Below are 15,051 nucleotides of genomic sequence, written 5' to 3'. Positions count from 1 at the left end.
ATTGGTAGGGGCCGATATTTTAAGCCGATATAGGCCTTTGGAGACATATTGGTAACTGTGATAATCGTCCCATTATTTGCAGATATAAACACTTCTAATTTTCATCCCTAAAATGCTGGAACCAGCTGTAATTATACAATGTATCCAGCAGAGGGTGCATGAAGACTACTTTCAAATCATGGCCATTCACTTAAGTTTCACTTTCAGTTTCAGCATAGACGAAGCAGGGAGCAATACTGTGTAGCGTATTTTGCTGAACACAGCATGGTAAGTTTATTTTAACTGATCTGTAAAATAAATCAACAATTATAAATTCCCTTCAGTCCTCCAACCTGCTTGTCATTAGCTACATGCCTCTCAAGTTAGCAAGCTAATGTTTAGATAACCTAGCATAGGCTTTTGCCGTGCAAAACTTTATTCAGAACAATAAATCTAACGTAACGATAAACTATATATCAGTCTTAGTAACGTTATCTTTGTTGTCCTCAATGAAATGTATTGTTTGTCTCAAATCTTTACTTCTCTGCAAAAAAAATAAAAAATAAAAAAAATAAAAAAACGCTGCTGCTGCTATTAGACCTTCACCACGCCTGACTGACTGTTTAAACAATGAACAGGGCATTTCTTTTGTTTAATTTATTTTTATGTAACACACTTGATAACTTTTTGGTGAATAGTGGAGAATAGAAAATGTGAACATACGTTAAGAAGACTGTTTTTATGACCAGTGTACCACTTGTAAACCTGCTGTGGGACAATGTACTGTGTGGATCTGATTAGCTTAGCTTCATGGTTGCTAACAGCTGAGCTAAATAAACAAGCTCCGCTCCACTCACTGTTTTATTAGATTCTTGGTGCTGGATTTAGCTAAAATTTTTTAGCCATTACATCAGTTATCGGCAGTCACTTTCTCCTCCCAATATCGGTATTGGCAATAGTGCAAATTTCCATATCAGTCGGGCTCTACTAACAAATAGAAAAGCTAGTGATTAAATATAAAATAACTGGTAAAAGATGACATTTGGTGTTTGTTTTTGTGACCTAACAAAGAGGTTAATTTAGCTGATGCTATTTAATATAATAACGTTCACTAGCTATTGGGAAGACAAATATTAATTAAAATATAAAGTATTGAAGACTCTTTGTTGCAACCTTTGACTTAAGTGTTTGTGATCGAAGAGAGGCTAATTTAATGTAAGTTTCAAGCTACTAGCTAGTATTTCCGGTAGCAAACTACAGGCTAACAGCTAATCAATCACTGAAATAATGTTTACAGAAAATATTATCATCCTAAAGGTATTTTTAAACGCATCTTATATTTTCCGAAGTATTTCTGGATGTTAAAATCTCAGATTTGTTTTGCCATTTTTAAAACAATTCATTACTGGTAATTCAAATGTAAATAAATAATAATAATTAAAAAAAAATTGAGAGCTCATTAATATTAGTTTGGTACTGAGTATTTATGTCCTGTAAAAAAATAAAATTAAATTAAAGTAATGAAAGAGATGTGGGTTTGAATTTAGACGTTTGATTAATGTTATAATACTTTTGACAAATTACTACATAGAAATTTACAATTACAAAGTCTAATTTCAATGGGATGCTTTTTTTTTGTGTCTCTAAGCATTTTGTTTCTAATAAATGATAAATGTAGTCTTAGAATTATCTCAACTTTTACCGGCTTTCTTTAGTCATAAGTGTTTAAAATTATTGTTGGATAAAATGAGTAACTAATGAGAAATTTGCAGTGCATTGACTATTTTGTTAATTAGAATTTTAGTTTAGAACATAATTTTATGATTAAAAAAAATAACTGAGTTTAAACATCCATCTAGGACGTTTGTATGTAAGTTATTCACTTATGTTGAGAAGTTATACAAAAATATTGATTTGATTTTCATAAATTGTACAATCAACATGAGCATTCTCAATCACCTTTTTGTCATTTAGCTAAACATTTTATTGTTTTATCCTGGCAGTTCTTCCATGACTCTAAAGCCCTGTCTACACTGCACTGGACATTTTTCAAAACAGAGATGTTTTGTTGCATTTGTTCAAAAGTTTTAAATGAAGACAATGAATCACTAAAATGCTTCCCAAAGTGAAAAACAAACTGTTTTGGTGTTTCTAAGCAGACTCAATACAAGAAACTTTGGAGAGATGATGTGGTCGCTTTTGAAAATGTTGTACTTTGTGTCCTAGAAACCAAAACAACAATAGAGCTGTTTTTACCTTTTTTCCTTTTCTCCATGATGTTTAGTTTGATCTTGATCCTGTCACTATTAAACTTTCATCATGTGTTGAAAAGATAAAATAATCAGGTTAAACAGTTTCAAATAAAAAAGTTGTTTAGGGTGAATGATTAGCCAAGCTAAGACTGTTCCATCCATCCATCCATTATCTTTTACCCGCTTCTTCCATTTTGGTCACGGGGGTTGCCGGTGCCCACGTCCAGCAATCACTGTGCGAGGGGCGGAGTACACCCTGGACAGGTCTCCAGTCCATCACAGGGACACATAGAGACAAACAACTATTCACTCTCTCACTCACACCTAGGGACAATTTAGAGTCACCAATCAGCCTAACATGCATGTTTTTTGATGAAACCGGAGTACCCGGAGAAAACCCACGCATGTACAGAGAGAACATGCTAACTCCACCCAGAAAGGCTCCCGGACCGGGATTTGAACCAGGGACCTGCTCGCTGAGAGGCAGCAGCTCTACCAGTTGTGCCACCATGCTGCCCTAAGACTGTTCCTTCTATTTTAATATTTTAATTAGAACCCAACCGATATATCGATAGGGTCGATAATTTAGGCCGATATAGGTTTTTGGGGACCTATCATTTCAAATAATTGTCCCATTATGCACCAATAATAAACACTTCTAATTTTCACCCCTAAAAATGCTGGAACCAGCTGTACAATGTATCCAGCAGAGGGTGCATGAAGACTACTTTCAAGTCATGGCCGTTCACTTAAGTTTCACTTTCACATTCAGTACAGCCGAATCAGGAAACAATACTGTGTAGTGTATTTTGCTGAACAAAGCATGGTAAGTTTATTTTAACTGATCTGTAAAATAAATCAACAATTAATTATTTTCATTTCTTCATCCTGCTTGTCATTAGCTACGTGTCTCTCAAGTTAGCAAGCTAACGTTTAGATAAACTAGCATAGGCTATAGCCTTGTTAAACTTTATCCGGAACAATAAATGTAACATAGTGGTAAATATAAATTAGTAACATTATCTTTGCTTAGCGTATTTTTAGTTAACGTTTTTCTTTGCTCATATATTAAATCTTATTACTGTTTTTCTTTTACATTTTATACTTTTGTTGGATGTAACTGGGACCCTGTGTACACAATTTCGTTCCACCACATGTACAACATGTGGTGTGAACGACAAACAAACTCTGACTCTCTCTCTATCTGACTGTTGTTCTCAATGAAATGCACTTTTTGTCTGAAATCTTTTCGTCTCTGCAAAAAAATAAATAAATGCAGCTGTAGTCAATACTAATTAGACCTTCACCATACATGACTGTTTAACCAATGAACAGTATTTCTTTAATTTATATTTGTTTAACACACTTGATAACTTTATAGTGAATAGTGGAGGATAGATGTGAACACACGTTAGGAAGATTGTTTTTATGACCAGTGCACCACTTGTAAACCTGCTGTGGGACGAGGTATAGAGTGGATCTGATTAGCTTAGCTTCATGGGTGCTAACAGCTGCGCTAAATAAACAAGCCCAGCTCCACTCGCTGTTTTATTAGATTCTTGATGGTGGACAAAGCTAAAAAAATTTAAGCCATTATATCGGTTATCAACATTCGCCTTCCCCTCTCAATATTGGTATCGGTGATAGCCAAAATTTCCATATCAGTCAGGCTCTAGTTTAAATGTGGACATTCGCACCAACTAGATCTTAGATCCTGTCTACACAGCAGGGAGGTTTTTTTCCTGTTTCAATGGTTCTAACAGAAACTCATGCCTCCAGAAGAACATCCACCTTAAAAAATGTCAAACTAAAGAAAAAATATAGTTAGCTTGGCCAAAGATTCTCCAAAAAACTTTTATATTTCTTTAACACCATTTAAATTTTCTTCTAGGTTATTAATCATTTCAGCACATAAAGTTTACAGGATGTGAGAAAAATAAAAATAAAAAAGGTACAAACTGGTATATTTGTTGTTTTGGTCAGAGTGTGTAAAAACAGGAAGTCTTGTTTCTGAAAACCTCTGTATCTCCTGTCTACACTGATACTGACTCTGACTCTCTGACTCTGACTCTCTGACTCTGATACACTACTCAGAAGATTTGAACAAAATCTCCACTTTGCAGCAGAAAATACCTGTTTTTAAAAATATCTGCAGTTGTATGGATGGGGACAAAATTGTTTTATTTATGGAGTGACTGATTTCTGAATGAAGAAGATAACTGAATGTTCTCCACTTGCCATAAAGGTTTAGCTAGGCTGCTAACAAATTAACCTCTGAATACTTTTGTACTGAGATGAAGAAAATATATTTATGTAACCTAAAAACAACCGGCCCCTGCTCCAGCTTCAAAATACATAACAAAAAACGAAGAACTGAAGGTTGGTGTGCATGTAAACCCATAGATATTGTAAATACCAACACCGTTAGCTCTAAATTCACAGAATATAATATTCATACCCTGTTTGACACTGATGCTGATAGAAAAGAGATGAAACACTCTGAGAAATCCTGAACCTTTACCCCAACAGCAAGGTGGTGACCCTTAGTCTCAAAAACCTGATCCACTCCAATGCTTAAGCTATTTAAAAGCTATTTTAATTAAAAAGTATAGAGTATATACAGATTTGACACCCCCAGTTCAGACCTGAAGTGCACCTCTGTGTGATTCTTTCCACTGCTTGCAGAGATTTAACTATAGGCTGAGACAGTGTAACAGACAGTGCATGTTCATAGTTCTTTAGTTCGTTTCATAGTATTTGTTATTTAACTATCAGCTGTGTGGTGGCTTTCTTCGTTTCCAAACTTTGTTACTCTTCAAGCTTTTGGGAAAACGAGCTGGCCGTTCGTCCAAGTCACTGGATCAAATGATCCGTGTGAGAGAACAGACAGATGACTTGTCCTCTTCGTAAAGATCCTCTATAACCTCCCTCCAATTACCAGGGAGGGAAACAGGTTCAGACATCCACCAGGTTCAAAAGCAACAATCATTAGTCCTTTTACATTTTTTTGTTTTAGTTCTTTCACATCACGGCCGCTCCATAAAGCACTTTGTGACAAGCCTGGTGATTAAAAGCGCTTTCAGAAAAGTAAATCTGAACCATGAAGAGAACCTGATGAAATACTGTTGATGAAGAGAGGAAAACGAATCAGCCATAGAGTATAAAGTGTGTTTTTGTTGATTGCCAAGCTGGTTGACAGGAAGACACACAAGGAGGATTCTGGTTATTACACACGATGCATTCTGGGATATTTTAAGTAGTGACAGAGTGTTGAACCACTGGCTGATATCAGATGAGAGGTTACTTCTTTCTTCGTCACATCCCATACTCTTCAGTTTCACTTTGCTTTTACATCCTTATTATTTTCCCCCTTTCGCTACCTGTATGTGCAGTGAATGGTTGGTTGGAATATAATATGGCTCTGGACAGAAAGAAGGCAGATCACTTCCTCTTCCGGTCACAGACAGGAGGTAAGAAGTAGCAGCAGTCTACGAAGGGTTGGGGGTCTTCAAGGCATCCACTTTGTTCTCCAAATCTGTAATCTGTGGAAACAACAGAAAACTGTGATACAACTCACTAGGAGTGTAACGAGATCTTGTAAGACTAAAATGCCAGAAAATCGTGTAAACAAACAAACAACAAATCTTGTGATGTTCTCTGGTGAAATGATCCCTTAAAATGTCCCCACTACTTTAAACAGTTTGTGTGTCTGCAGTTTAAACAAACATGTCAGGCATTAGGACCATGCAGCACGTCAAGTTAAGACATGTTGGAAAGGCCGCTTCCCCCTGCTGCCTCTGTAGCTACGTGCTGAGAGGAAGAGTCATTGCTGCACCCTTAAAAACAGGATGGAATTATTGAAAGAAAGTGCTATGTATTTTGATCATTAACCGCATTTGTCATCTGTATTTAAGTCAATGGTGCCCAAAGTGGGGCCCGCAGGCCAAAGTTGGCCTGCCAAGCATTCCTTGTTACTAAATTAAAATTTCCTTTCAAGAATCAATGTGTTTTCACTCAGTCATTCAACCACTGACTTTAATGTTAGATGGTCCACTGACTACCGTATATATGAGACTGTTTATTTATGTTCAAATTATTGTTGCTGTTAAGTTGTGTTGCTGTTGGACATTCATTTTTTACATTTTGCACGAAATGCCAAAATTTCAATATTTGTTTTAATTTCTTATATATGACTTATTTGTTATATTTTGTGTTCTGTAATGTTCTTTATACAGAATGGAAGATTAAATAACTGAATACTAAATAAATGGACTTTACTTAAAGATGTATTTACATTCCATGTATTATAATTTAGTATTGCATTTGGCCCGAGTCTTCTGATAGATTTTAAATTTGGCTCTCAAGAAAAAATTTGGGCACCCCTGATTTAAGTTATCACGTGAGATACGCGCAAGTGGAGCAGCATGCAGCTATGCAAGCACACAGGGAGAAGGTAGGGAATAGGTGTTTTGCTTAAGGACACCACAACATGTGGGCATGGAAGGGAATCGAACTTGCAACTTTCCAGTCCCGAGTCAGCTGCCCTGCTACTGCACCACAGCCGCCTTATTGCTGAATTAACGTGATAATTTATTGACTTCGAGGCAGAAAAATTAAGTTTGAACCTCTTGTTATTCTGTTGGAGTTGGGTGGAAAAACATCCACCCAACTTTATGTTGGAGGTGAATTGGACTGTACTATTTATTGAGTCCCACAGCATAAAATAATCTGAAACATATGGAAGCAGTTGCACACATAGTGCACATATTACAACCTCTGAAAGTGAACATGTCTAAAATGCAGATAGATATATTCTTATTATTAGCTTGAATTGTTAACAGTAGTTTCCTTGGAGGATGAGTACAACTGTTAGCCATTTCTGTAGATTTTTAAGCTGCAACTGGAGCACCGTAAAGTTAAATATGACGCAGTTCTCAGGTCAGACTTCTGACTTGTGAGGTAAATGGACTGTAGCATGAACAGTTGCAGACCAGGGCACAGTTTTAAGTTGATCTGTAAAAATGAACTATATTCTTGCTATCTCTCACCAACATCCCTCTTTTAAACAAGAGTCCTGCATACGACACATTATACGCTTGTCAACAAACGATTACACAGCAATCTATAATGGCCTGGACAAGCAAAGACCTTGCATATCTGACCTTGATTTGTGACCTTAATTTTGAAGCTGGGGTGATGAAAAATGTATGCATCCCTCCGTCTTGTGATGATGCATATGTGTATGAAGTTTTATTACGGCTGGGACAGTCATATGGACAGAGACCACTACACCATAAAGTGTCTGCCTTCAATGGGCATATAATAATAAAATGGCTACAATTACAGCCATAGTTTTCCATTTTTAATGAAATGCAGATGCAGACTGTTTGCTGCCAGTGAGGCAATGTCTGGAGCAATCAGTTCATGAACAGGCATGAACTCATGTGTGCACCACTGCTCCAGCTCAAAATACGCTGTAAAGGTATTACATCCACACTGTTGCATCACCGCCTCCTTCAGACTGAACCCCACGCCTACATTTCCATTAAGGAAGTTTCACTAACGTGAAACGAAATCTGTCAATCTGCACTCGATTACTCCGAGGCTTTCTCAAGGACCCGGATGTGTGACATAAAAAACTGAACCCTAGAACTGAAAATGAAAATAGTCAAACTGAATTTTCATTATAATTTAGTGAAATAAAATTTTAAACTTATGGATTTAATTTGAAATTATGCAATTCAGTCGGAGCAATTCAAATTCAGTTTCTGATGGCACAAGTTTCTGCCCATAGAACGATTTATTTAACCAATCATAAGAAAACATATCCAACCCCAATTAGAGGTCGTTTTAAGGGACAGCACCAGTCAGAGTTTGTGCTGGTTGTTTCATTGCTGGTCTCCCTGTGACACTCAATCTACTGCTTCTTCAGTGAAGTAATCCACTTTTCAAGCTGCAAGGCTCGATGATTCATCACTGGAGACAAATTCAAATGTGTGGACTCAGGCAAACGGACTGGGTGAAAATAAGCTGTTATTATAAGTGACACCTGTGCTTTTCAGGCTGCAACGAGCCAAACAGTCTGCTGTGAAAAATGTTTATTCCATGACTCACTTCAGTATACTGTCATCAGTGTGATAAAGACGAGTGACAAAACCAGCCACTAGGGAGAACATGAAGTGATGGAGAGTATTCCCAGGGAGGAGAAAGAGTGGTGATCAGAGCAGACCTGAATGGACACGTTGGTGAAGGAAACAAAGGATGAGGAAGTGATGGGTAAGTTTGGTGTCAAGGAAAGAAATCAGGAAGGACAGATGATGGTGGATTTTGCCAAGAGAATGAAAATGGCTATAGTCAATACCTATTTCCAAAAAAGGGAAGAACATAAGAGTGACCTATAAGAGTGGAGGAAGAAGTACGCAGGTCGACTACATTCTGTGTAGAAGAGGAAACCTGAGGGAGATTGGGGACTGTAAGGTTGTGGCAGGGGAGAGTGTGGCCAGACAGCATCAGATGGTTGTGTGCAGAATGACTGCTGTTGTGAAAAATAGAAAAAGAGTAAAATCAGAGAAGAAGACCAAATGGTGGAAGCTGAAGAAGAATGTGAGAAATTCAGAGAGGAGCTGTTAAAGGCTCTGGGTGGTAAGAAAGAGCTTCCAAATGACTGGGCTAATACAGCAAGAGTAATTAGAGAGACAGGTAGGAAGGTACTTGATGCGTCATCTGGACAGAGAATGGATGATAAAGAAACCTGGTGGTGGAATAGTGAAGTGCAGGACGCCGTTCAAAGAAAGAGATTAGCCAAGAAGAAATATGACAGTGAGAGGACTGAAGAGAGGAGACAGGAATATAAGGAGATGGGACGTAGAGCAAAGAGGGAGGTAGCTAAGGCAAAGCAGAAGGCGTATGATGAGTTGCATGGGAGACTGGACACTAAAGAGTGTGAGAAGGACTTGTACCGACTGGCAGGACAAAGGGATCAGGCTGGAAAGGATGTGCAGCAGGTTAGGCTTATTAAATATAGGAATGTTAATGTTCTAACAAGTGAGGAGAGTGTGACGTGAAGATGGAAGGAGTACCTTGAGGAGCCAATGAATGAAGAGAATGAAAGAGAAAGAAGAGTATAGGTCATAAAAACTGTCGACAAGGAAGTGGGAAAGATTAGTGAGGGCGAAGTCCAGAAAGCTCTGAAAAGAAAGAAGAAGGGGAAGGCAGTAGGACCTGATGACATACCATTGGAGGTTTGGAAATGTCTTGGAGAGATGGCAGTGAGGTTTTTGACTCAAATATTCAATGGCATATTTGAGGGTGAGAAAATGCCTGAGGAATGTAGAAGAAGTGTGCTGGTGCCCATTTTTAAGAACAAGGGTGATGTACAGAGTTGTAGCAACTACAGGGGAATTAAGTTGATGAGCCACACGATGAAGATCTGGGAGAGAGTTGTGGAAGCAAGACTTGGATGAGAGGTGACTATATGTGAGCAGCAGTATGGTTTCATACCAAGAAAGAGCACCACTGATGCCATCTTTGCTTTGGTGATGGACCGACTAACAGATGAGGTTAGGCAGGAATCTCCATGGACTATGACGTTTGCAGATGACATTATGATCAGAACAGGGAACAGGTAGAAAAGAATCTGAAGAGGTGGAGGTAAGCACTTGAAAGAGGAGGAATGAAAGTCAGCCATAGTAAGACAGAGTACATGTGTGTAAATGAGAGGGAGGCTGGTGGAACAGTGAGGCTACAAGAAGCAGAGGTCACAAAGGTGCAGGACCTCAAGTACTTGAGGTCCACTGTCCAGAAAAATTGGGAGTGTGGTAAAGAAGTGAAGAAAAGAGTCCAGGCAGGACGGAGTGTATGGAAAAAAGTTTCAGGAGTGATTTGTGACAAAAAGGTGTCAGCAAGGGTCAAAGGAAAAGTTTACAAGACAGTGGTGAGACCAGCTATGTTGTATGGTCTGGAGACAGAGACATGGACAAAAAGACAGGAGACAGAACTGGAAGTGGCAGAAATGAAGATGTTGAGGTTCTCCTTAGGAGTGACAAGGCTGGATAAGATTAGGAATGAGATCATCAGAGGTACAGCACAGGTTGAACAACTGGGAGATAAAGTTAGAGAGACCAGACTGAGACGGTTTGGACATGTCAAGAGGAGGGACCGTGGGTATATTGGTAGAAGGATGTTGGAAATGCAGCTGCCAGGAAAAAGACAAAGAGGAGATACATGGATGCAGTTAGAGAGGACATGGAGGTAGTTGGAGTGAGGACAGAGGGTGCAGAGGACAGAGTGAGGTGGAGAAGGATGACTCTCTGTGGAGACGCCTGGAGAGGGAAAAGCTGAAAGAAGAAGAAGGAGTGATAAAAACGAGTGACAGCTACCTTTTCCTGTAGGTTTTCTGTCTCCTCTTTGTGTGTAGCCTCACTCTCTTCCTGTGCACGTCGCTGATCCGTCTCCTTCTTCAGGTGTTCGATTTCCCTGCAAATCACAAATAATGTGTCATTTCACAGAATCCAAAATGACTTAGAGGGCAGCAGTATCAAACTACAATCAAGCCTTTTAGTTTGTCTCTGCTTACTTTTGCTGGTATTCTTTAATCATTCTCTTGGCTTTGTTGTATTTCCTCTCTAGGGTTTGATACTGGGCCTGGGTTTCCTTCAGGTGTTCATCCACAGCCTACAAACACACACCCAGTGTTAGCAAACCAAGGTTAGCTTGTCCAGTTTGGACTAACTGTCATGCAGATGCTGCATGCGTAATGAGGGGTGCCAGATAAATTTAAAATGACTCATTTACCCCCTTCTTTTCTGTGCACATGTTCAACAAACACAACACACATCTCATCTTAGAGCATCTTATATAACAGTTTAGCTCAATATACTATCATTTTAAAAAAGCAGTACTATAGTTCATAATTTCTTATCTGGCAACCCGACTGACATGGAAACTACAGTTTTCATGTAAACCTGCTCATTTTTTGTTTATTACCCCAATAAACATTGAAAAAACACTAACGGGGACTTATAGCAGGCAGCTCATTTTGACTTGGTCCTTTTAAAAGTAGCTGCATGATGAAGAAGTATGGGCACCCCTGCTCTAGGTCATTTGATTGTTTCTCCTCCAGCCCAGAGGAGTGTTGCTTCAGCTGTGTTCAGTGTCATGTTGGAACCTCTGTCCCAGTCTTAAATCTCTGGAAGACTTAAAGAGGTTTTCATTGAGGATATCTCTATTTTACCTCCATCCATCGTCGCTTCAACGAGTTTTCCAGTACCTACTGATGAAAAACGTCCCGTATCATGATGCTGACTCCACCGTGCTTCACTGTGGGGACGGTGGTCTCAGCAAGATGAAAGGTGTTAGGTTTGTACCAACACACTGAGTTGTCTTTGGTGTCAGCCATGTTTTTTTTCTTTAAGGTGTTTTCCATGAAGTCCAGCTCTGTGCAGTGTGACGTGGCGTTACGCCCATCTCTGCAGAGGAGCTGCTCAGCTCAGTCCAGGTTACGTTAGGCCGTTTGTTCTCTTCCTGTGAGTTTTGGTGAACGACTCTCTCTCAGCATCTTTGCTGGCCTCCTGGAACGTTCAGGGTTCAGGATAACTTTTTAAAAACCCTGATCTCGTTATTTTCACTACTTTGTATTTGAGAGTTCCTTGGTCTTCATGCTGTCGTTTGTTTGGTTGCAGCTTAATTATGTAGCTTTGGGGGTTTCAAAAAAAAGAACTTGATAAATCATTTTTCTTATTATATATTTGTTTAAAACATATATTTCCTTTTTACCTTCATTAATCTGGAGTATTTTTGCGAATCCACTACTTCAAATCAATTTGAAAAACCACTGGGTGGTTGGTTCCAACCCACTGTAGGCGACTTTTATAGTATAGTAAAAAATAAAACGTATACGTCATCCTCTTTTCTTTGAAGGCTTATTGCCTAAGACATTACCTTACATAGGGATTGTGCTTCCATCCAGTATCCTTCGAGCTTCTCCATCCTCTCTTTGCTGTCTCTTATGTTTTGCTCCAAATGAGCGCGCTCCATCCGCCAACGCAACTTATCCTGCTCTGCATGAGCCAGCTGGGGGTGAGGGTGTTGTTGTGGGAGGGAGGAGGTGGTATGTGGGAGGCAGAGGGAACATTAAGTCATCGCCGAGAACAGCTAAGGAACTGATGTTATGCTTCTGTTACACAAACTGGACACGGCAGAGATTTTCACCTGCGCACGTCGAAACAAAGCTGAAACTAAAGTGAGCTTACCTTCCTCTTTAGCAGCTGGACTTCTGCCTGGGTTACTGCGTGTTTTATCTGGAGCTGCAGAGAGGAAGAGAGGAAAACCATCTCACATCCTGCTTGATCTACTTTAAAGGAGCACAAGTTGAAGACCGCTCCGAGAGAGAGTGATCAATGAAAGAGTTGTGCTTTAGATGCAGTTAATGAACAGGACCTCCTTGTACTTGTGGGCCAGCTTCTCAGGGTCCAGCTCCACTGGAGACATGTCCTGGTTTTCTGCCAGGTCAAAAACCTCGATGGAGTTTGGAAACACTGGACTCATCTCCTCTTCCTCATCTGTTGCGTATTCACCAGTCTGTTAGACAAAGAGCAAAAGGGTTGAGAGCTTAAAACGTATACAGATAATTTATCTAAGTTGACAATAGCTGCAATATGTTTACAAGTTGTTAGAGTGAATCTGCTGCAGTCCTTTTATATAGGACATTAAATATTCATGTCTGTGTGCTAAACGTAAATCTATACAGCTTCTCTTTTCAGAGGCTTAAAATCTATTTCAATGTAAAAAACTTTCTTTTCTACATTATTCTTGTTTCAACTAATAAAAAAACAACACAGTGAGTAGAAATATACATTTTTACATTTTATAACCACAAAATGTTGCTGAATTTGTGTCCACGAGCTCGTTTTAGGCCATTTGTGCTACGAAATTTGAAGCTACAGCTAGCAGCTGCTTAGCTTGGCAAAAAGCTAAAAAGGAGAAGCTAGCTCGATTCAGTGGCTAAAAATGTCAATACTTGTGTTTTAACAATCAAAAACAACACATTTAGTAGCTTATAGAATTTTTATTTTTATTTTGTGTAATCATAAAACCTAGCTAAGCTTGTTTCCATTAGCTTTTCTAAGCTATATTACGCTAACAAGTTACATTGGATTGTCACTCCACTGAACAGTGAAATTTAATCAAATTCATATTTTTTACATCCGTTTTATATAAAAATGATAGATGTGGCCTTTGTGACTAAAAATAAATTGGGTAAAATTAAGATTTTTATTCACAGCATGACTTATTCCTCTGAAACACTACGCAGAGTATTTTTACGATTAATTAAACATCCACAAGCTGCTGAATATTTTTTTGTTTGCTCTACATTAGAAAGTAGATCAGGCTTAAATTTGCTTGTTTCCCAGGTTAAAGTAAGATTTTTAGAGAAAAAGTGCACAACCTCTAAGAACATATTGCACCCGTTAAATTCAATTGTTCAGAATCAGCACTAATAACTTGTGGTGTTCCACAGGGCTCATTTTTAGGACATAAGTTATTTAAAATGTAATTACATAATAATTGTTTTATAAGTACTATGTCAAAAACTACAGTATATTGTTTGTGGATGAAACTAACTTATTTAACTAGAAATGAGCTATAAACACTGAGGAAAGAGAATTGATTATAACAAAAATGGTTTTTATGTTGAATAGATATGTCTCTATTAACATAAATAAATCAAAGTGTTTGGTGGCACTTGTTAAGTGATGCTAAAATCAAGAGGTTGTCAAACAAATTTTTTAAAAACTATACATAGGAGAAGTATATTGTGATAAACATATTTGGTTGTATTTCGTAGGGATAGGATATTTTTCGATGAGAACGTTTCTTTTAATTCAGGGGTAGTCAAATGTTTTTCTCAGATGGCCAAATCAAAATATTTAAAACAACTGAAGGGCCACATAGAGAATTTGACTTTTTTAATGACAGATAGTCTGGAATACTTTCTTCAGGTGTTTTCTTACTGTAGCATAGTTAGCATGATCAATAAAAATATGTCTCCCCAATACTCTAAGAATATAAGACAATATATTTACATGATATATTTGTTAGCCTAAATATGCAAAAATAAAACCACAACAACAACATAGGCCTGCTTTTAGGGTCTTTAGGTTCAGTCTAGTTTAGGAAACACAAATGAAAAAGTTTTAATCGATCTTAATCCAAATGTTTTCTATGCATTTTCCAAAGATGTTTCATCTAGACTTCCTTAAAGTTATTTATTTATTTATTTATACCAAACACATCTAGCTTTTGACTAAAATCTAACAAACAAAAATATTTGAAATTAACTGAAAATTATAACCAACAACTTTCAAAAATCACCGTGCAGAAAAGTAAACTCTTTTTTTTCTGCCATAGTTCTAAAAATAATACAAGAGACACAGTCTGGACGTCCTCAGTGCTAATTCAGCTCTGGGGAATATCATCATTCAGATAGCCATTTAACTGATTTGGACTATTCAATTTACTGCCTGGTTATGCTGTAATTATATAAAAATTACATTCCAAAGGGAAGCAAAGTGTGTCACTGAAATAATTAAATACACTTTCTAAAGTTAATGGCTTTTTTTCCTCGCAGCTGCACATTGAAATAATTTAAACACAAACTGGTGTGATTTCATTCCTCTCTCTGACCACAAGGTGGAGCAGTTACACTGAGGTGAAAGCCACAGAGCCTGTGGCTTTACACTGAAGACATTTTGTCTCACACACGCACACGCACGCACACACACACACACACACACACACACACACACACACACACACACAC

At 38.1% G+C, this 15,051-nt stretch overlaps 1 protein-coding gene across 1 annotated transcript in view; it reads right to left on the bottom strand.

Moving 5' to 3' along the window:
• Nucleotides 1–4,932: 4,932 nt before the first annotated feature.
• The window catches only part of LOC119421476 (neurabin-2), a 37,107-nt gene continuing 26,988 nt past the window's right edge, over nt 4,933–15,051 (bottom strand). The window contains exons 9-14 of the mRNA XM_037688826.1: nt 12,669–12,809; nt 12,482–12,535; nt 12,171–12,302; nt 10,807–10,904; nt 10,610–10,706; nt 4,933–5,773 (exon numbers count right to left, since the gene is read on the bottom strand). Coding sequence (XP_037544754.1) covers nt 5,720–5,773; nt 10,610–10,706; nt 10,807–10,904; nt 12,171–12,302; nt 12,482–12,535; nt 12,669–12,809 — 576 coding nt within the window. The 3' untranslated portion in view covers nt 4,933–5,719. The remainder of the gene's footprint in view (nt 5,774–10,609; nt 10,707–10,806; nt 10,905–12,170; nt 12,303–12,481; nt 12,536–12,668; nt 12,810–15,051) is intronic.

The sequence above is a fragment of the Nematolebias whitei genome, chromosome 15 (assembly GCF_014905685.2).
Source record: "Nematolebias whitei isolate Nwh7 chromosome 15, NemWhi1, whole genome shotgun sequence".
Classification (NCBI taxonomy): domain Eukaryota; kingdom Metazoa; phylum Chordata; class Actinopteri; order Cyprinodontiformes; family Rivulidae; genus Nematolebias; species Nematolebias whitei.
This window is presented reverse-complemented; position numbering and strand designations above follow the sequence as displayed.